This window comes from Psammomys obesus, unplaced genomic scaffold (assembly GCF_907164565.1).
Source record: "Psammomys obesus unplaced genomic scaffold, mPsaObe1.curated_primary_1811, whole genome shotgun sequence".
Classification (NCBI taxonomy): Eukaryota; Metazoa; Chordata; class Mammalia; order Rodentia; family Muridae; genus Psammomys; species Psammomys obesus.
The window spans coordinates 9102008-9122280 of record NW_026592666.1 but is presented as its reverse complement, the minus strand read 5'-3'; the positions used below and the strand labels follow the sequence as shown (position 1 = coordinate 9122280).

General features: G+C 48.5%; 1 protein-coding gene across 3 annotated transcripts; it reads right to left on the bottom strand.

The window, feature by feature from the left end:
• Nucleotides 1–389: 389 nt before the first annotated feature.
• On the bottom strand, nt 390–19583 carry Il10rb (interleukin 10 receptor subunit beta). 3 transcript variants are annotated; one of them, XM_055614861.1, is made up of 8 exons: nt 19486–19583; nt 18307–18430; nt 15611–15768; nt 12552–12718; nt 8016–8163; nt 4219–4381; nt 3528–3685; nt 1206–1341 (listed from the first exon to the last, which is right to left on the bottom strand). In XM_055614861.1, exons 1-8 carry the CDS (start codon nt 19538–19540, stop codon nt 1286–1288), a joined length of 1029 nt encoding a protein of 342 aa, XP_055470836.1. In that variant the 5' UTR covers nt 19541–19583; the 3' UTR covers nt 1206–1285. The 3 variants fall into 3 exon arrangements, with proteins under 3 accessions (XP_055470835.1, XP_055470837.1, XP_055470836.1); XM_055614860.1 differs by lacking the exon at nt 4219–4381 and having other exon boundaries at nt 390–1341; XM_055614862.1 differs by lacking the exon at nt 4219–4381 and having other exon boundaries at nt 390–1341; nt 12552–12652.
• Between the last annotated feature and the right edge of the window lie 690 nt (nt 19584–20273).

The window sequence follows — 20273 nt, the reverse complement described above, 5'->3', positions numbered from 1 at the left end:
CAGTCACTCTTTACGGTTGTGTCTTTAACCCTCGTGCCCTTTTCACTTCACAGACAGGCCAGACTGAGAGCCAACGGCTAGCAAAGTTCTGAACAAAGTGCAGAGCTTTTCTGTTCGTGGAGGCGTCTCAGCACACGAGACTAGGAACTCAGCCTTGACAAGCACTAGCTTCGTGGACAGGGACAAAGAGGAGCCTTTCTCATGCAGATTTTAACAATTACACTAGAGCAGTTTTATTAATTCTTGTATGGCATACATCGGCGATGTCCCCAAATCCCATATGCTAAGCAGTGAGCTAGGGGACAGTAGTGGCCAGCTTGTGGTGCTGTTGGGAGCAGTGCAACCAGACAAAAACAAAACAAAACAAAACAAAACAAAAAACACCCCACTCTTCTTTCTTGTAAATTGTTTATGTCAGGTATTTTTTACAACAGCGGAAAGCTAGCTAACACAATATACAAATATAGAATATTTACAGAACACCACCAATAATACAAAACACGCAGGCAGGAAAGGAAATTTCTTTGATCCTTGAGTATCTGAAATGTTCACGTGTGTCCAGCATGGGGAGTGCGTGGGGAGGGGCCACTTTGTGATGAGGATGATTTACGGGCATTCTTATGATTTTATGGTGTTTCCACTTTTTCTCCCTATTTAAAACACTTCTGCTTCTCAGAATTTAAATTGGCTTTTATTTTAGTAAGTGCAAAGGGCTCAAATTACATTCAGTGGTCATTAAAAAAATAATTATTAAAGTCTCTCTCTCTCTAGACAGGGTCTTTCGTCCAGCTTGGCCCTGAACTCCCTGTGTCCCTTGAGCCTCTGACCCTCCTGCCTCTACCTCCCAAGTGTGGGGCTTCTAGGCAGACAGCACCACCCACCCTGCTTCTGAGGTGCAGGGGATCAAAGCTCGTACCTCATTGTGTGCCTGGTGCGCTCAGTCCGCCGGGCTGCACCCTCGGCCCTCATTATCAAAGTCTCCATAAAGCAGTGAACTCCCAAGCGGAGAACTCTGCGGCTGCAGTCTCTGGTCCTGGCTCTCTGGTTGTCTCTACCAGGCCAGCTTCAGGAAGCCCAAGGCTTGGAGTTTTCTGATCACACTTCTGAGGCCGACCTGAGCAGCAAGGGGTCACTGAGCGCAGGCGCGGGGCTTTTATCCGTGGGCTCCAGCTCCTGATGTCCTGGCTCACACAGGGTCCCCAGGGCACAGCTGTCGGCAGGAATCTGCTTGCTGTCTTCTATGGCTTCCGTGACGACACTCAGTTTGTCAAACACTTCAGGCTCCTCAGTGAGAGGGAAGGAGAAGAGCAGAAGTGTGCTGTGATGGGAGGGGCCCAGAAACTGCAGGGAAATGAGAGGGCTGTTACTCAAACCACCCTGTTCTCCCCTTTTCTGGGCTGACAAGGATTTTATGCAAAACTTTTAAGGGTAGAAAAATGCAACAGTAATGTTATGGTGCCTCCTTGAAAAGGAATTATCACACGATAATCCACGCACAGGAACAGTCTCACGGGAAGTGAGCAGGCAGCTGAAGAGGATCACACTTCGTGTCAGGAGCATTGCTAACAGCGGCCGGACAGCAGGACAAGGATAAGTGCACAAATGTGCTGACACTTCAGTGGAATATTATTCTGTTTTTTTAAAAAAGAAGATGCTGGTCCGGCAAAATGGCTCAGCAGGGAGAGGTGCTCCCCACGCACACCTGATTACCCAAGTGTGATCCCCCAACCCCAAGGCAGGAGGACAGAGCTAACTCCTGAAAGGTTGTCCTCTGGCCGCCCCTCTCCCCCACAGTGGCATTGCAGACACTGTCACTCACACACAAGCACACACACATACACACGAATGTACACATGCACACACACACACTAATATTTTTAAAGAAAAAAATTCTGACACATTCTACAACATGGAAGAGCACTGAAGACATTATGTTAAGTGAAATACGCTAGCCATAAAAAAACGACAAGGAGGGCCTGGGGATGCAGCTCAGTTGGTGCACTGACTGCTTAGCACACACAAAACCTTGCGTTCTACCCCCAGCACAGTATGTATGTGTATACACACACACATACATGTAGAGTACCACAATTTAAAGAGGCAGGACAAGCACTGGCAGTTTCTCTACAGAACGCTCACTGTCACTCCTATCTTCCTAAGAAACAAGATGGCTGCTTAGCCTGACCCTTAGCTGAGGCACACTCCTGGCTGCCATTTCCTCTGGGAAGCAGGTGTGTAGGGATACGAGGGGGTGATGCACAGGCCGTGGATAAATGTGTCATGAGCCTACACGTGATGTCTCTCATGTGTCTTGGGCCAAGCTCACCAGCCCCTCTGTGACCTTTAACCTCGTAATCTCCAGTACAGTGGCCCCAAGCTGCTTGTGGCTACTAGCCGCTTAACATGTGGCTGGTTAGAACAGAGGTATGTTGTGAAACAGACACGTGATGTTGAAGGTTTTGTATGAAAAAATGTAAAATATCTTAATAACTTAAAAACATTGGGTTGCATATTGGTTGAATATTGAAACGGTGGTATTTCAGGTGTTCTGGGTTTCATAAATTACTGCAAAACTGAAACAGGTACTGGCCCAGCAGCACCATGCTGGGGAGCTCTATCCGGCTTCCGGAGTTCAGTTTACATGTGCCCTGCATCATGAGTCCAACTGGAGAGTGGTTGCGTTTTTAAACAAAATCCCAAATGTTCGATTTTACCACTAAAGACTCGGGAGCCAGATGCTGGGGTGAAAACCTGCTAGCTCAGAGAGACAGAGAGAGCACCCAGCCGACCCTCCCACTCAGCCAAACCCGTGAGGCTGCCAGGCCCGTCCTGCCCTTACTGAGGTCCGGGGACGCCAGGCAGCTACACACCGGCAGGCTCAGCCCACTGTATCTGTCCTGTCTCTGTTCATGCAGTGACCCCATCAGTAGACACAGTGTCATGACCAGATGTGGAAGGCCAGCATTGCTTTAGGGGGAGGAGGGCATGGTATATGCGGATCCTATCGTGGGAGCAAGCCCCCAGGCTGCACCTCAGCCTGTGCGCGTGTGCTCCGGCTCTTAGTGTGTAAATAAGAAGACTTACAGTCTTCAGCTGGATACATTCCCGCTTCTCTCAAAACCTTCAGAAAACATCCTTCCCCGTTGCCCCCCCTCCCCCCGCATCCACGATACACACCCCAGAGCATCAATCACCATCATATTCCCAAACCGGAAACATACCACACCTCTCCCTCCCTTGACTGTCCCTTCACCAGCGTTCAGTGTGGAGTGTTCTTTCCCATCTCTGTACTAAATTCGGCTCTCTCTCTTCTGCTAGAACCATTACCTTTTAACCCAAGGACTTGATGCTCTGGACAGTGGAGAAGGCGATAGCCAGGTCCAGGGTGGGGTTGGGGTGGGGTTGTGGCTTCCTTGGCGCATGGGAATGGGCAGTGCAGGGACTTGTACATACTCTTGAAGAACATGCTGCCAGGCACTGGACGGCCTTGACCTTAGAGAAGTCTCTCCTCATTCCACCCAACCTACCTCCTTCAGGTGCTGTGGAAGAGACGTCCCAGAGCGGAAGGTGTACTTGGCCTTCTTGTAAATGAACCACAGCAAGCCAAAGCAGCCAAGGAGAAAGAGGACGACCACAAAGACGGAGGTTATGAGGACAGCGGCCACCATCCAGGAAGGAGTCATTTCTGCTGGGGACAATGGGGCCGGTCAGACTCTTGGCTTGTGCACACACACAGGTTGAGTCACAGGGTTCATGCACCCACTGTGATCCAAAACAATCCCTTCAACCAGGCCCATCCGGTCACAGTGGCCCAGGAGCACGGCGGCTGGCTGGAGGGAGGTCCTCGGTGTCTTCCTTGAGTTCCACCCCGTTCCTGAATCCTCTTTGCAGTGTGGTTTCCGGCAGGGATGATGGCACAGGGAAGAATGGCAGGCAAGGACCCCAGTCCACCTGCCTGTCTGTAGAGGGGCGGAGCTGCCTGCTCTAGGCCTTGCGCTTTGACACTGAGAACAGGGCACAGGGGAGGCACAGGCCTGGGCACCTATGTTTGGTAATGAGAAGCAGAGCCAGCTTTACAGCAAGGAGCACACACAAATCCTTGGGCCTAGGGACCTGAGTGACCATCACTGATGCCTTGCCCCTGGGCCATGTTTCCTGGAGGTTCTGACCAGAGCCTGCAGACTGTGTTGCTGCCAACACATTTCTCTGGTTACTTACCGTGAGCTTTTCCAGAAAGGCCTGTTCACCTGAGCCCCTCTCTGGCCATCTGGACACACCCATGGTACTGTGACCCAGAAGTATCTTCCACAGGGCCCAGTAACCTCTCTGTGAAGCCGACAGGAAGGCTGTCTCCATAGATCAGCAGGTTTTGGTAACTCAGCTGGCAGAGGGAGAGTGGTAATGGCACTGAACTCAGTTTACTCATCTTCTACTCCCCTGACTCTGCTTATTCTGGCTCCTTCTCTCTCCACTTTCTCCCTTTCAGACATTCAGCTCCTTCCCATTTGAGGTAGGTAGTCACCGAATAAAATCCAGCATTTCCTCTTTAACCAACCTGCTTGGTTTCTGTGGGAGCATCCAGGTCACCTGGTCAGCTATGGCCCCAGCTCCCCTCACTCACAACAGGTCCTTCTCCTGCTGACCTGGCCACTCCTCCACCCACCCGTTGTCCACAGCACCACCTTCATGACCAAGGGTGGATGGCACCTGATGGGGCTGAGAGAACGCACCCTTGGGAAGAGCCAGTCATCTGAAAAGAAACTTGTGCGGAGAAGGCCAAATGTCACATCAGAACAGAGAACCCTGATCAGTATGCCGGTCCTGGCATTCCACTGACCATAGGCTCTGCTGCTACTTGAGTCAACTTGTCATGGTGCCCCGCTCTTTAACTGTTCGTGGGTAAATGGATGGATGGATGGACAGATAGACAGATGGAGTATTTGTATGGGTGAGAGACTAGGAAGAAACTGTCACAACTCCCTCCCTCCCTCTCTCTCTCCTTCCCTCCCAATCTCCTTGTGTTAGCATTCCTCACACACCAATTTCCTGACTGTCCTGCCTTGCTGATTGGAAGAACTTTATCCCAGTTCCTGGGATCTTGTTTCAGCTGCACAGCCCTCTGTCCCTTTCGTGTCTTAGAAGAGGCTGCTTGGATGTGTCCTGATAAGTGGCAGGCCCAGAGAGCTGGCTGGAGCAGCCCCTAGGCGGACTCTGACAATGAGAGGCCAGCCTGGTTCCCAAGAAAGCTTTAGGCTCCTACTCACCCACCACACAAGCGCCTACTCTAGCATGGCAGGAAGAATCAGTGTTGCTGGGATCTCTCAGGTCAGGGTGGTGGACAACACAGCTGGTTTCCTGGTGTTTTAGATAAGGGCAGGTAGCTAGCCTTTGCGACTTTGTGAGTTCTTCTTCTCCCACCCTGGTTTCATCCCTATCACTAGATAGGAGAGAAAGGATAGGGGGGAGAGGTCCCTGAATCTAATTTATTTCCTTTTGCTTCTTCTTTGAGCACAGCTCCTAACAAACCGCAGACTGCCGCCATGACCACCCCCAACGCTGCTTCTCGGGCCCTGGCATTTATACACCCTCTGAAAAGTTCCCAGAATTCCAAACATCACACAATTTCGAAAACTATCTGCAGCTGGCAAACCCATTCCTCCGCTAGAGCATGAGGCAAGTCACAGGCAGCTTCTATGGACAGTGTGAAGTAGCCCCATATCCCCACACCTGAGATTAAAACAAACACACATTCTCAATACATATGTGTGTGTGTGCATACATACATACATATATATATATATATATATATATAATATTTAAATATTATAAAAGGTTTTCAGTGTGAGCATCCTAGAGATGAAAAAAAAAAAAGAAGAAGACTCCAAGGTTCCTTCTATTCCCAGGGTCACTCAGTTAATGATGGTCAAAGACATATAATATATGATATATGATATATGATATATGATATATGATATATAATATATAATATATAATATATAATATATAACATATAACATATAACATATAATATATAACATATAATATACATTGGTTTTAAAGTCCGAATGTCTCTGTGTAGCCTTGGCTGTCTTGAACTCACTAAGTAGACCAAGCTGGTCTACCGAGTCCCAGAGATCTGCCTGCCTCTGCCTCCCTGAGTGCTGGGATTACAGGCGTGTTCCACCACGTCTGGCTATTTTTGTGTTTTTTTAAAAACCCAAATATTCTAGAACTGTCACTCCAGAGACATGCCTGGCGGGTGGTGGCACTTTTGCTATTTCTCTAGAAGAGTGCCGGGGGTGATGGTGAGAGAGTGCTTTCTAAGGAGTGAGTTGCAGGGCAACTTACCAAGCCATGCTATGGCCTGAAGTTCCTCCCCTGGCTGCAGACCTATCGGACAGTGCCATGGCAGACCACTTTTTATTTTAAGGGTTGGGGCACCTCAGTCTACCTTCGGAATTAATTTGTAGGCAATGATTTAAAGGGAACGTAACCTGGGTTTTTAAGGGCCTGTGTTCAGTTATGTCTTTATCCTTCCTTAGCTGAGTGACTTTGGGCAATAGAAGGAAACTTAGGGCCTTCCTTTTCTAGATCCCTAGAGTGCTCACTCTGAAATTTATAGTATTTAAATTAAATCTAAAAAGAAAAACTTGTTAATTAGGCATTTGCCAAATAGCTTTCCTATTTCTCGTTTTTAAAATAAGAACGTTTGGGTCTAGTCAGGAGACAAGAGTCTTACTCTGTGGCCTAGGTTGGCCAAAAACTTACCACACAGTCCAGCCTGGCCTCATGGTGATTCTCCTGCCTCAGCCTCACAAGTATTGAAATTACAGGCTTGAGCCACCACACCAGGCTTTAAGTACTTTTCTTTTAGATCAAATTGTGTCCCTCACATCAGATTTCACAACACCGTTGGCTCTGCAGGTGTCCCGTCTCCCATGCACTCAGATTGCTGCGATTCTTGACAGGTGTTGGGCCATATATGTCCACCTGGTAGGTGTCACCATGCATCTGCGTATAGGTGGCCCCCAGGCTAAGGAGCACGGTTCCATGCCCCACCCTTCCTTCCTCTGCTTGTTTTGTTTTAATCCTCCTCTCCTCTCCCCTCCTTTTCTCCTCCCTTCCCCTACCTCCTCTCCCCTCCTCTCTTCTCCCCTCCTCTCCTCTCCCCTTCTCTCTTTTCCCCTCCCTTTCCCTACCTCCTCTTCCCTCCTCCCCCTCCTCTTCTCTACTCTCCCTCCTCTCCTCTGCTCTGCTCTCCCCTCCTTTCCTCTCCCCTCCTTTCCCCTCCTCTTCTCTACTCTCCTCTCCCCTCCTCTCCTCTGCTCTGCTCTCCCCTCCTCTGTTCTCTCCTCCTCTCCTCTGCGATCCTCTCCTCTGTTCTTCTTTCCTCTCCTATCCTCCCTTCCTTTTCCTTCTTCTCCTACTTCTCTCCTCCTCCTTCATCATGCAGGATGTGTGTTCTCAAGCATGCTGGGGTAGAATCCAGGGCCACATATGCTAAGAAAGCCCCCCCATCACTGAAACACACTCTGAACCACTGATCTGTTAATAAACAGTGTGGAGAGCACCCTGCTAGATGCCACTGTGCCCCGGGTTCATATTTACTTCAATCCGTAATGGCATCAGCTGAAGTCACTGATACGTTTTCCACGTTCCCCCTCCCAGTCATTATATGTCCCCCAAACTAGAAATGCAGGGAAGGAAAGATAAGATGGGAGGGCTCAGTCTCTGCTAGGTGTTCATATGAGAACCACTTAACCTATTTCATCGAGCTGAAAGGGCAACCGAGCATGAAAGCTGGATTCGTGGAGACAGACTCCAGCCCACTGAACTAGCTGAGCCGGGTTCTTAAGAATGGGTCATCTCATTTTTCAGCCTGAAGCAGACCGGTCTGGGGGACCATGCTGAGGAGGCTGAGGCTGATTTCTGCCCTGTGGTAGAGTTTGAGCTGACTGCCACATATGCAGGACCCACGGCAGGGGCCACGCAGCCCTGAGAAGGCAGTTACTCACCGTCACTGGTCGCCCGCTCACACACAGGTTTGCTCCATTCTCCGGTTCTGTTCTGGCCTTGAAGAAACCCTTGAACTTGAACGCAGTAAGTTGTCCATGGCTCCAGGCCTCTGACGACCTCAAAGTCATATGGAGAAGTGACTTGAACCTACAAGGGGGACACAGCAGTGTGAAAGGACGTCATCTCTCCTTTATTCCCCGTTCCTTCATGCTACACAACTGTGCTCCAGACTCCTCAGGAAGAGCCACTGGCTAGAATACCTTCCAGCTCTCCACACATGCTGCATCCTAAGGCTGGGACAAGACCAACTGCGAGGCCGCCAAACTATCTCATTGCCTCCATCCTGGAGCATGGGAGACATCTAAACCATCACACTCCCCTTTAAAAAAACTACCACAGCCAAACAAGACAGCCAGGCTCCTTTCCTCATGGGGCCCAGTGCGCAGTGCCTACAAACAGCAGGTCCCTGGTGGTGGTGGTGGTGGTGGTGTGTGTGCATCCTGCTGCCTGTACAGATTGCTCCCCTCTATGACTATCTATGCTATTCATTCCCTTTCTGTCATATTATCCCTACTCTAGGTTCCACACAGGTGAGGTGCCTTTGGGGTGCCTCAGGGCACACTGGTCAGGATTCATGCTGGTCAGGTCATCATGTACGCTGCAAAGGAGAGCACATGTGGCTGACACTCTCTATAGGACCAAGTTTAAGTTCCACAGATCAAAAAATGGTGCTTTGCCAAGATGAATACAGACAAACTGAAGACACAGCAGCAGAGGAGCAGCTGATCCTGATGGCTGAGGGCTAAATAATCTCCAGTCTCAGCCCTGTACAAGTGGTGGGCCATGCCCTCATGAGGGTTTCCACAGTGCTGTTCACTAATGAATACACTGAGAGAGAGAGAGAGAGAGAGAGAGAGAGAGAGAGCGCACCATTAATGGGTTGAACTGCATCCCACAAAACTGTATGTATTTGTACCTATAAATATGACCTTATTTTGGGGGAAGGCTCTTTAAAATTTAAATTTATTTTTGGGCATGGTGGTGCATGCATTTAATCCGAACACACACACACACACACACACACACACACTAAAATAAATCTTTAAATATAATATTTTTTAAAAGACTATAAATTTGGACATACAGATAGGAACCCAGGGAGAAAGCCGTGCAAATAAAATGGCCAAGTCTGTAGGCTGTCACTTTGTTCTGACAACAGTGTCCTTTGCTGTACAGAAACTTTCAGTTTCGTGAGGTTCCATTTATTGATTGTTGATCTTAGAGCCTGTGCTGTTGGTGTTCTGTTCAGGAAGTTGTCTCCTGTGTCAATGAGTTCAAGGCTCTCTCCCACTTTTCTAACATATTTAGAAAAGTGTGTTGGTTTTATGTTGAGGTCTTTGATCCACTTGGACTTAACTTTTGTGCAGGGTGATAAATATGGGTCTATTTGCATTTTTCTACATGTAGAGATCCAGTTAGACCAACACCATTTGTTGAAGATACTATCTTTTTTCCATTGTATGGTGTTGGCTTCTTTTTAAAAAATCGGGTATCCTTAGATGTGTGGGTTTAATTCTGGGTCTTCTATTCAATTCCATTGATCCTCGAGTCTGTTTCTATGACAGTGCCACGCAGTGTTCTTTCAAGTTCTGTAAAGAATTGGGTGGGGTTTGCATTGAATCTGTAGGTTTTGGTAGGATGGCCATTTTTACTATGTTAATCCTACTGATCCATGAGCATGGGAGATCTTTCTGTCTTCTTCAATTTCTTTTTTCAGAGACTTGAAGTTTTTTTCATACAAGTCTTTCACTTGCTTGGTTAGAGTTACACCAAGGTACTTTATGTCTTTTGTGGCTATTGTGAAGGGTGTTGTTTCCCTAATTTCTTTCTCAGCCCATTTGCCTTTTGTATGCAGCAGGGCTACTGTTTTTTGTTGTTGTTGTTGTTTGTTTGTTTGTTTGTTTGTTTTTAATTTTGTATCCAGCCACTTTGCTGAAGGTATTTATCAGCTGTAGAAATTCTCTGGTAGAATTTTTGGGGTTACTCATATATACTATCATATCATCTGCAATAGTGATACTCTAACTTCTTCCTTTACAATTTATATTCCCTTGATCTCCTTTAGTTGTCTTATTGCTCTAGCTAGAACTTCAAGTACTCTTTTGAGGAGATATGGAGAGAGTGGGCAGCCTTGCCTTATCACTGATTTCAGTGGGATTGATTTAAGTTTCTTTCCATTTAGGTTTTTTTGTTGTTGTTATTGGCTTGCTGCATATTGCCTTTGGGAGGGTAAGTGAGAGGGAGGAAGGGATCAGGTGAAGAAGAGGGAGGGGGCTACAACTGGGATACAAAGTGCATAAATTGTTAAAAAAAATAATAAAAAGAAAATGGCCAAGGTCTGAGGGCGCTCTTTGAAGCCAAACAATCGCCAGCAAGCCTGACGGGGTGCAGGGAGAAGTATGGAGTGAATCCCACATCTTCAGGAGATTATCCCTGAAGATGTGCTGTTGTTCTTCAACTCTCAGGCTCCAGACATGTTAGACAAGGCATTTCTGTGGCTGAAGCTACCTAATTAGGAATCTCAGCAAGTTAACAAGAGCCGTGGACGGTGAGATTCAGTGTGCCTTCTTCCCTGACCACCAGGTGTGGTGCATGTTTGCTCTCCTGGCTGTTTGGGGTTCCCCATGTGTGTGCCTAGGTGGGCTCCAACTCCCAGGCTCTTATTCTCTTCAGGGCACCCCTGCCTTCCTCCCTGCTGGCTGAAGCCTCTGACTAATGCCATTTGAATTCAAATGCAAGGACATCATAATTAATGATATGCTTCAGCAAAATGAAGGGATTAAATTTTTTAAAAACTTTTTTTTTTAAGTTGGGGTCTTCAAGAGGCCACTGGCAAGAGCCCTCATGAATGCCATTAATGGTCTTACAAAAGCGGTGCCAGGGAGCTTACTGCCACCTTTTGCCTTCACCTGAGTGATCTAAGCACATGGCGTCAGGAGCGGCATCACCTTAGGAGGGAAGTGGGCTAGTCTTCACAAGACTCTGGACCTGAGGCTGTGCCTTGACCTTGGACCCCTCTGCCTCTAGAGTTATCATTCATAAACTATCCATTTTATTACAGCAGTGGGAACAGACCATGACATAGCCCCACTCAGTGGGAGGGTTTTTTTTTTTGGTGAAAAAATTAACTTGAGATTTGGGTTTGGCTCTCCAGTGTGTGTGTGTGTGTGTGTGTGTGTGTGTGTGTGTGTGTGTGTGATTGTATTATCCTAAGACAATGAACATGAGTGATCTTCCTCTCAGACTTTTGGGAAGGAACTGATGAACAAATTTAATATAATTAATTTATACAGCACATGTCAGTTTAGGACCACAAATGGCATTCCGCTCAGGAGCACTAAGTTTGACCAAAAATGCATGAATATCTGCAAATAATGAGAAGGGATCTTCATATTGTTCCAGATAGTGGGAAAGTGTGGCTTTCGTCAGCAAATCCCCCAGCAGTTCAGCGAACTGGACTACTCTTCCTGTTTCGTGAGTGAAGCGGGTTCTTGTGTTCACTCTTGAGGAAGCTAAGGTCATAGATGTGGCCAGAGCAACATGGTGACAGAGGCAATACTCCAACCAGACCTCTTAGCTTCAAGCATTGATTTCAAAAGAGAGCTGGCAAAATGACTCATTCTGTAAAGGTCTCCAGAGACCTGATCTCCAGAGCTGTGGTGTGCCCTTTGGTATAAAGAAATAAATGTAATAAATTTTTCTTTTAAAATAATTGCTCTCTAAAGAAGAGAGCAACAGGGAAAATTGGATAGGAAGGGTTAAAAAAAAAAGACAGCATTCTTAAACATCTTGGGAGCTGGGAGCTGCTGTCACTGTGGGGTGACTGGCTTGTGGTGTGTGGGGGGCTCCCGATGGGAAACTGGCCACCCAGCTGTCATGTGGCAGCTCACCCCAACTTCCCCCAGCCAAACGCTGACAAGCCCTGCTTCTCCTTCAGCTTCAGCTCAAGGATGGCAAATCTGCTGAGTGGACTTTATCCTGAGAGTCTGTTCTATATCTTCTCTTTGAGAGAGGGGAGTCCAGAAGCTTTTGGCTGGTAGAGGACCAGGCTTCAGACTCTCTGGACAGCAGGTGCTGCCACTTCGCAAGACTCTGGCTGGCCATGGGTCTCTGCACACAGGGGGATGTGCAGTGGAGGTGTGGATGGAGTATGTGTTCCTCTGTCTCTGCCCACCTTATTTTTGAGACAGGGTCTCTCCCCGAATCTGGATCTCACCAATGGACTGAATGAGCAGGCCAGTGAGCTCCCGGACCCTCCTGTCCCCATCTCTCAGCACTGTGATCACAGTGTGTATTGCCATGCCCGGCTTTTAACTCGGGTGTTGGGGAAATACTGGCTCTCATGTCTGCACAGCAAGCACTTTACTTAGCCAATCCCCCAGCCCCTGACGACCTTTCCTCTCTGTTATCATGGCTTAAACCGAGCAAAGAACATGGCTGCCTACATCTGAAATGCACAGGACAGCTAAGCTTACCTTCTCATTGGTCCCATTTTTCCAATATTGCGCCCTGTAAGTCCATGAGATGTAAATGTTCTTCATGGTCCACGTCTCAGGCTCGTTCTCAATGTGCGGGGCTGAGAAGCGCATATGTAAAGAATCAGCAAGAAACTCTATGCGCACCTCAGGAGGTCCAATAGTGGCTAAGCACAAGAACACACCAAAATGACAATCAAAAATCACACTGTCACACTGTGCTTAAACACGAATTCCTCATACATGTGCACAGCAATGGACTGAAAAACAACACCGATCCTCAACAAACCAGCTACAACATTGTCTAAGGAAGACCAATGTTTTTTTTTTTTCTTTTTGCCTATTAAAAAGATCCAATAACCTTTTTCTTTATTAATCAAATTTAATCTACTTATGTTCACAGTGAATATATAATATATTTAGGATGATTTCAACTATATTGTTTTTGCATTGTTTGTAAAAATGGCTCTTTTTTTTGGGCAGGGGTTGGTTGCCCCTGTACAAAGTCCAGGCTAGCCTCAGACTTGTGGTCTTCCTGCCTAAGTCTTGCCAGTGCTGTTGTTACAGGCACGACAGCATGCCTGAAAAAAGTCCGTTTTTAATTTTTTTATATTAGCTTCCTCTCTCTCTTTGTTTTCTGCCTTCTACTGGCTTGAACTTTTTTATTTTTTTTGGCATTAAAGCTACAAATGATATTTCCATTATCTGTAGAGATCTGTAAATATCTATCACCTACAGCTATCTATATTTTACAAGTTTTCTTTCCCTACCTACTTATATAGCTAGATCCTTCATCCCATCTACATCCCCATGCAAATGTCACTCTTCGGGCGCCTGTGTATTGTGGCTCTGTGGATGAGAGTGGAATTTCTCCCTTCTGCTGGCTGTCAGCTTTGAGGGCCATCGTCCCCCTCTGCCTATTAAGCTCCCAGTCAGTCTTCCTACGAGTCCAGTGTACTCCGTGAAGGCAAGGCTTTGTTCTTGTCTCTTGTTGTGGCTCCCATCTGAGAACATGTCCAGCTCACAGCAGGTGCTCAAAATAACCACTGTTATTTTGAGGAATAACAAAAGGTCTGGGAAAGCACTCTGCGTTATGTCCTGTGTTTTCCTCTCTGACCACTGTTACTTTTGGGGTGTGGGGGGACTGCTGTTAAGCACAGGGGCCTGGCCAGCATCTCTGCTCTCTCACTTTCACATAACCTTGGGTCACGTGTTAGGAGTTGGTCTGGTGTTCTACGTATTCAAATGCTGAATTCCGGGCCCCCAAGATCTAGTTGCAGTCCTGGCAAGTGCATTTTCACATGCACCAATTTAAGTTGTGAAAATTTTGCTCCCCAAATATCTCTGATTGGTTAGTTAAAGAAAAAGAAAAAAAGCTGGACAGCCTGTAACTGGGCAGAAGAGAGGTGGGTAGAGCTTCTGTTCCTGGGCTTGGGGGTCTCAGGTAGGGATCATGCGAGAGAAAAGACATGGCCTGATGGAACAGATGCAGCCCAGACAGGACCAGTGTTGGCAAAAAATTTGGGGTGTGTGGCTGGGAAGTAGCCAGCCTAGCCTAGAGGATTAGTATAAGGCGTATTTGCCCAGTTTTTGTGCTTAAACCTTATTAATACACATACTAAGTCAGAGTATTTCATTTGGAAGCTAGACCAGATAAATAATAAGCCCCCTGATGAGGCTGGAGAGATGGCTCAGAGGTTAAGAGCACTGGCTGTTCTTCCAGAGGTCCTGAGTTCAATTCCCAGCAACCATATGGTGGCTCACAACCATCTACGATGAGTTCTGGCCTGCAGGTGTACATGCAGGCGGAACACTGTATGCGTAATAAATAAATAAATCTTTAAAAAAGCCCCTGAATTAATACATTATTCAACAACGGTCCCGGTCCTTGATCTGAGTCTACTGGGAACTGGCTTCGATGGGGCATAATGTAGGATTTAGAACCAGCCAGGTCCACCTAGAAATTATTGGAGCAGAAGCCTGTATATCAAACGGACCCCAGTTTACATTGGCTTGACTTCCGGTGTGAAAGAGACTGACATTAAACAGAGACTGAACTTTGATCTTTGAATTGTGGTATTCCCTCAAGCTAAGGACATGTGGTTTGATTTCTTTTTCAATGCAGGGAGATGGCTGTGAGCCATCACCTCCCTGTCAGTCATGGGATCAGAAGGGTGCAGCAGGGTAGGCGTGTCAAATGCACATTGATTTATGACATCTTCAATTTATGATGGGTTTACAAGAAAACAACAGCCCTGAAGAGGTTTTTTTTTTTTTTTTTTTTTTTTTCTTTTGAAGCCTGACTACCATGAACTTTTTTAAACATTAAACACTCTGGTGGTCCTGGGAGGGTGTTAGGTGAGCTTTGTTTCTGATGTGCTTGCAACCTCTAATCTGCTCTATTCTTCCAGTTGCTGTATGGTGGCTTAATTAGTTCTCAGTTCCTGATTCTCAGGGCCTCATGGTCCTCACAGCCCTTCACCTCTTACTAGGGCCTATTCAGCCGTTTCCACCCTCAGCCTGCTACTCTCTTCCATCCTTCTCCAGGCAAGTGGTCTTTCTGCATCTACCTCTCTCCTCCTTTGTCACATGTTAAAACTTATCTTTATTTTTATTTCACGTGTATGGTGCTTTGCCTTTATATATGCTCTGTATACCAGGTATGCAAAGAGGCCAGAGCTGGTGCCAAGCCCCACAGGACTGGAATTATGTATGTTGTGAGCTGATGAGTGGGTGCTGGGAATTGAACCTAATTGACTTTCCTTCCGGAAAACTGTTACAGCTTTCTGACTCTTTACTAACAGCACTGGCCCGAACTCACTCATATGAATGAGTAGTGAAGTCACCAAATTTATATTTGTTTATTTTATTAATGACATGTATATATATTTTTTTCTGGCTTCAACCATGAATTTCTTTAAGATCACAGTTCTTTGCTATATCCTGGGCTTCATTCTTCTGTAGGCCTGCTAAGAATTCTTACTGGTGGCTCATCCTCATAGACAAAAGCAAGGAAAGATGACTCCATGATATAACAAAATAGAAAAGAAATGGCTTACTGTCTTCTACAGGGCAGAAGGTGATGTTCACCCAGTCCGAATGCTCATCTGCGAGCTCAGTCCTGACTCTCAGAGTGTACACACCATACTTAGAGAGGGTGGAGAAGTCACACTGTGTAGAGACAGTGTTCTTGCAGCGATCTTGGAAATACCTGTAGCTACACAATCAGAGAGACAAAATCAGTGAGGGCTCTGTCTGTGGGCCGACGGCTGCTTTATTCCCCGGGATAGCAAAGATGAATGGCGGATAGTGAAGGCAAAAGAAAGGCGTTCTTATTTCTTCCCTTCGTTGTTTTGTTTCAGTTTTCCGAGTCTCCCCCTGTTGCTCAGGCTGGCCTCTAATTTAAGATCCTCAGGCTGGCCTCTAATTTAAGATCCTCCTGCCTCAGCACCCCGAATGCTGGGTTTTCATGTGTGCACCCCTGTGCCTGGCATATTCCTGCTCTCTAATTTTGATAAATGCTATGCACAGGAAATTAATATTTTTCGAATTGTGTGTTTCCTGAGATCTTAATAAACCCCGGGGAACCACAAGGCATTTAAATACAGTCCATTCCACAGTCAAGTCATTTGTGGAAAAGTGAATTAAACAAAAAAGCAGTATCTTAGCAACAAAGGCTTTACTGTCCCAATAAGCACACAGGGCTCCAAATCCCTGGGCCGAGTGTTCAATGCATCAGACTGAGGCTTCCTGCCCGGATTGCGAGTTTCTCAAAGCACCAGGCTCTGACTCATGAGAGGCTGACACACACCTATTAACTAGAAAATAATAAGATGACTTTGAAGACTGGCTCACATTGCGAGGATTCTGGAAAACCTATGAAAACAATCCATCCATCCTCATAATGAGAGCAAGAGCAGCCAGCACAGCTAGAGGGTGGCAGATGTAACCGGGGAATTCCTTCGCCCACAGAGGCCCGAGGAGCTGTAAGCAGCTACTGTCCTAAGACAACACTTCCTCCAGCTGCCTTCCCGTCAGTAAGGAGCTGCCTGACTGGTTCTCAGCTCACCTTCTCGTCTAGGTGTGAGCCACCTGGAACACCCTCGCTGTCTATTTTGGTTTCTTTTCCTGTTGCTATGACAAAATATTCTGACAAAATCAACTTAAGACAGAAAGTTGGTTCTGACTCACAGGCCCAGACTGCCACGGCAGGAAGAGAAGGGGCAGGAGCTGGAGTCAACCAGTTATGCTAAGTTAGGAGGGGCAGCGAATGTGTGTGCACGAGGTCTCGGCTCGCGCTCACCTTTCTAAAAAACGTTTATTTTATTTTTATTTATGTGTACGTGTGTGTGCATGTGCCACAGGAGGCCAGAAAAAAGGCCGTGAATCCGAGGAGCTGGAGTGCTACCCCACACAGAACCACACTCGAGTCCTCTGCAAAAGCAGCCTTTACTACAGGCAGCTCTGCTGCCTGGCCCTCTGTGCCACCTGTTACCAGTCACAGACTGTGGACCAGAGATCACCATGTCGAGTGGGAAAGGGCATTCTGTTTTTATGAGACATACCCTGACGCCTATGTGTGCATGTGGACAATTTTCGATGTCAACCTGATGAAATTTAAAATCAGCATGGAAACACCCCGGCCTTTGGGAGTGTTTTCAGGAAGGTTTAACATATCCTGGACGCCTGGATAGGAACAGCACTTTCTTATGAACTGGGGTATCAGGCTGAATAAAGAGCAGGGAGCGAGTTGAGTACCAGCTTTCTGTCTGCGCCCTGACTGGGTGTGTGGCTGGTCCCGTGCTCTCCCCACCAGGATGGCTTCAGAGAGACAAAATCAGTGAGGGCTCTGTCTGCGGGCTGACGGCACCCCCCCCCCCCAAAAAAAAAAAAAAAAACCCAAAAAAAACTTTCCTTCTTCACATCCCTTTTGTCATAGCAATAAGAAAAGAAATCAATACAGAGAGTTCAGGGAAGAAAAAATATAGTAAAAACTAAAAATTGATAAATCTCAATGTAGGTGTTCTAGCTTTTATTTCTATACTTGAAATGTTCAATTTGTATGAAATTACTTCAAACTAAGAAAAAAGTGAAAAACTCAACACGTAGGCAAGGGTCGCTCTATCCTTTCTACTCCTTGAACTTTGCAGCCTTCCGTGTTTGTAAAATGACGGCTGCATGCAAGAGAGGGCGGGGCTACGCAGACCTGGAAGGGCACGCTCTTGGAGGCCTGTCTGTCTTCCCACGGTTCTGAGAAGCCAGGGGTGCCAGCTGGTGGGCTTGGGGTTCTGCTGCTGCAGGTGTGTCACCTGTCAGCCAGCCCGTGTCTAATGCGGACGGCTGTCAAGGGAACGCTGGCCTGTACCCTTCACCAGATCTAGGGACTTGCAGACAGCCAGGGCGAGTGAGGGCCCTGCAGCGGGGGCGGGGAGGGGGCCAGGGCCCGGAACGTTCTAGAAGGCCTGCAGTGGCGGCTGGGTGGTGGGAAGCAAGTGTCTTCCTGACTGTTCTGCACACCTGGCGTTTTGGGCAGCTGCCGCCTGCACACTGTTTGTTGACTTTTCACAATGCTGTCTGTATAACTGAAGAGAGCAGCAGCACTTGTTTCCGTCCACAGACACGTGCGTTTGAGGACAGCCAGGGCTAACAGGACGGCTTCCCAGCGGTCACAGACTCACAGGCGGACGTAGTCAGATTCCCTCCCTGCTGAGCCCCAGCCCAGGGCCACCTTCCTGCAAACAGCCACCAGACTTACCTTTCATACTGGGCTGTGAAAGTCAGGTTCTCTTCGGGGAAAGCAGGTGGATCCCATTGTAGGATGTTCTTGAAATTAACTGAGTTCATCCTGACATTCTCAGGAGGCGGAAGCATTCCTAGAGCTGGGAAGATAGGGGGTGGGTGGGGGAGGGGACGGCAATGTTGGTTTTTCCTCAAAAAAGACCAAAAAAATGACCACATCCCATATCTGGGTCTCCCAGATCCATATCTTCAAATGTTGTGTGTGTGTGTGTGTGTGTGTGTGTGTGTGTGTGTGTGTGTGTGTAGGGGAGTACTAGCTATGTCGAGGAGGCTGGGTTTTAGTCAGAGCAACAATGCTGAGACTTTCTGGCTGGAGCCCTGGTTGGAGCTAGAGCAGGGAACCAAGAGTCTCCAGCCAGCGGCAACCGACCTGATCCTCTCTGGAGACTCATGCAAGGTTGCCAGGGCGACCTCTGGGTGAGTGAGTCTGGGGTCGCATAGAGGGCAACTCTGGGCTGAAGACAGAAAAAATCCTAAACCACGAAGCACCCAACTGCCAACAGTGTGGCAGTAATTACTCAGCAGCAAGCTGCCCGGGGCTGTCTCAGAGCAGCCGCGATGGGGAAGGAGAAAGCTTGGGCTCAGGAGGAGGACCCCCCTCTCCGAGCAGAACCCGTGGGGAATCCCTAGAGCGCAGCACCAGCTGCCAAGCCCGGCGGGCACACGCTGCTGAGAGTCTCCAGAAGCTCTTTGGGGAGGAGAGGGACAGACTTCAGGTTTCAGGGTGTGGACGAGTGAAGAGGAAGAGGAAGGCGTGAGGAAGGGGGCTGGCCCTGTAGAGGACGCGGCAGAGGAAAGGTGCTGCGGCGGGGTGTGTCCCGCGGGTCCGGACAGCCACCGCGGGGTGCCCGGGGGCTGTCAGCAGCTGTCCCCGCACCCCGCTTTAGTTTATCGTCTACACAGCCTGTCCCCCGTGGACCCCGCTGTGGGCTGGTGTGTGTGCATGTGTGTGGACCCCACGATCCAGGCAATGGGAGCGTGTGTGTGTGTGTGTGTGTGTGTGGCCGGCCGAGGAGAGGGGTTCCTTTCCCCGGCGCCGCACACCGCCCTTTCGGGGCGCCCACTTGGGCACGCCCCGCCTCCGAGTTCCCAAGCCTGGGGGCTGCCCGCGGGGGCCCTGCCCGCCCGACCTCACCTGGCAGCAGCAGGAAGCCGGCCAGCCAGCTCGCCGAGCCCCGCGCCCTGGCCATGGCCCGCGCCGCAGCCCCGCAGCCGCCGGCGCCCTTCCGGGAACGTCCGCGGGCCAGGCCACTCCCCTCGGCTGCCTCCGCCCGCCCGCAGCCTCGCGGGGAGCCGGGCCGCCTCGAGCCAGCCACACCGAGGCCAGGCCGGAGTCCAGCGGGCCCACCCCGGACTCCCCTCCGCCGCCCCCACCCCCAACCGCGGGCTCGTCCTCCGGGTACTCTCTCCCTTGTTTCTGTTTCTCTTCCTCGGTGGGTGGATGGGGAGACATTTGTCTTTCTGTGTAGCCCAGACTAGGCCTCAATTTGAAGCCATCCTCCTGCCTCAACATCCCGAGAGCTGCTCAGCTACTTTGGATCACTCAGTGTGCCTGCTCCGTTTCTCCCCACCCAAGCATCACTTCTCCAAAGTCTTGTCTCCCAAACCAGAGATGAGACAGAGTACTTCCCAGCAAGCCCAGCGTGGGAATGGTTTAGTGCCCACCAGGAGGAGATGGCAAAAGGCCAATTTGTTCATTTCTTGGTAACTTTTTTCTTGTACAAGACGTCTGAGGAAGTTTTTATTTCTTCTTCTTAAGCGGACCCGGTGGCGAGGTGGGAAAATCCATGGCAGGCCAGCTACATGTTGAGAAATGTCAAAGCAATGTGAGTTGGGAGATGGTGGATGGGGGAACACCATCCCGGCAAGCCATAGCAGATTTAGAAAAAGCTAGTACAACCTTGAAATGCCAGCAGAACCACA

What these genes read in the sequence shown, in the direction of transcription:
- Il10rb (XM_055614860.1), bottom strand. Translation starts at nt 19,540, where the DNA reads ATGGCCAGGGCGCGGGGCTCGGCGAGCTGGCTGGCCGGCTTCCTGCTG. An exon ending in TTCACAGCCCAGTATGAAAG is followed by an intron (nt 15,769 to 18,306) that starts GTAAGTCTGGTG and finishes CTGATTGTGTAG; the next exon opens with CTACAGGTATTTCCAAGATC. An exon ending in AAAATGGGACCAATGAGAAG is followed by an intron (nt 8,164 to 12,551) that starts GTAAGCTTAGCT and finishes TCCCCCTTGTAG; the next exon opens with GTTCAAGTCACTTCTCCATA.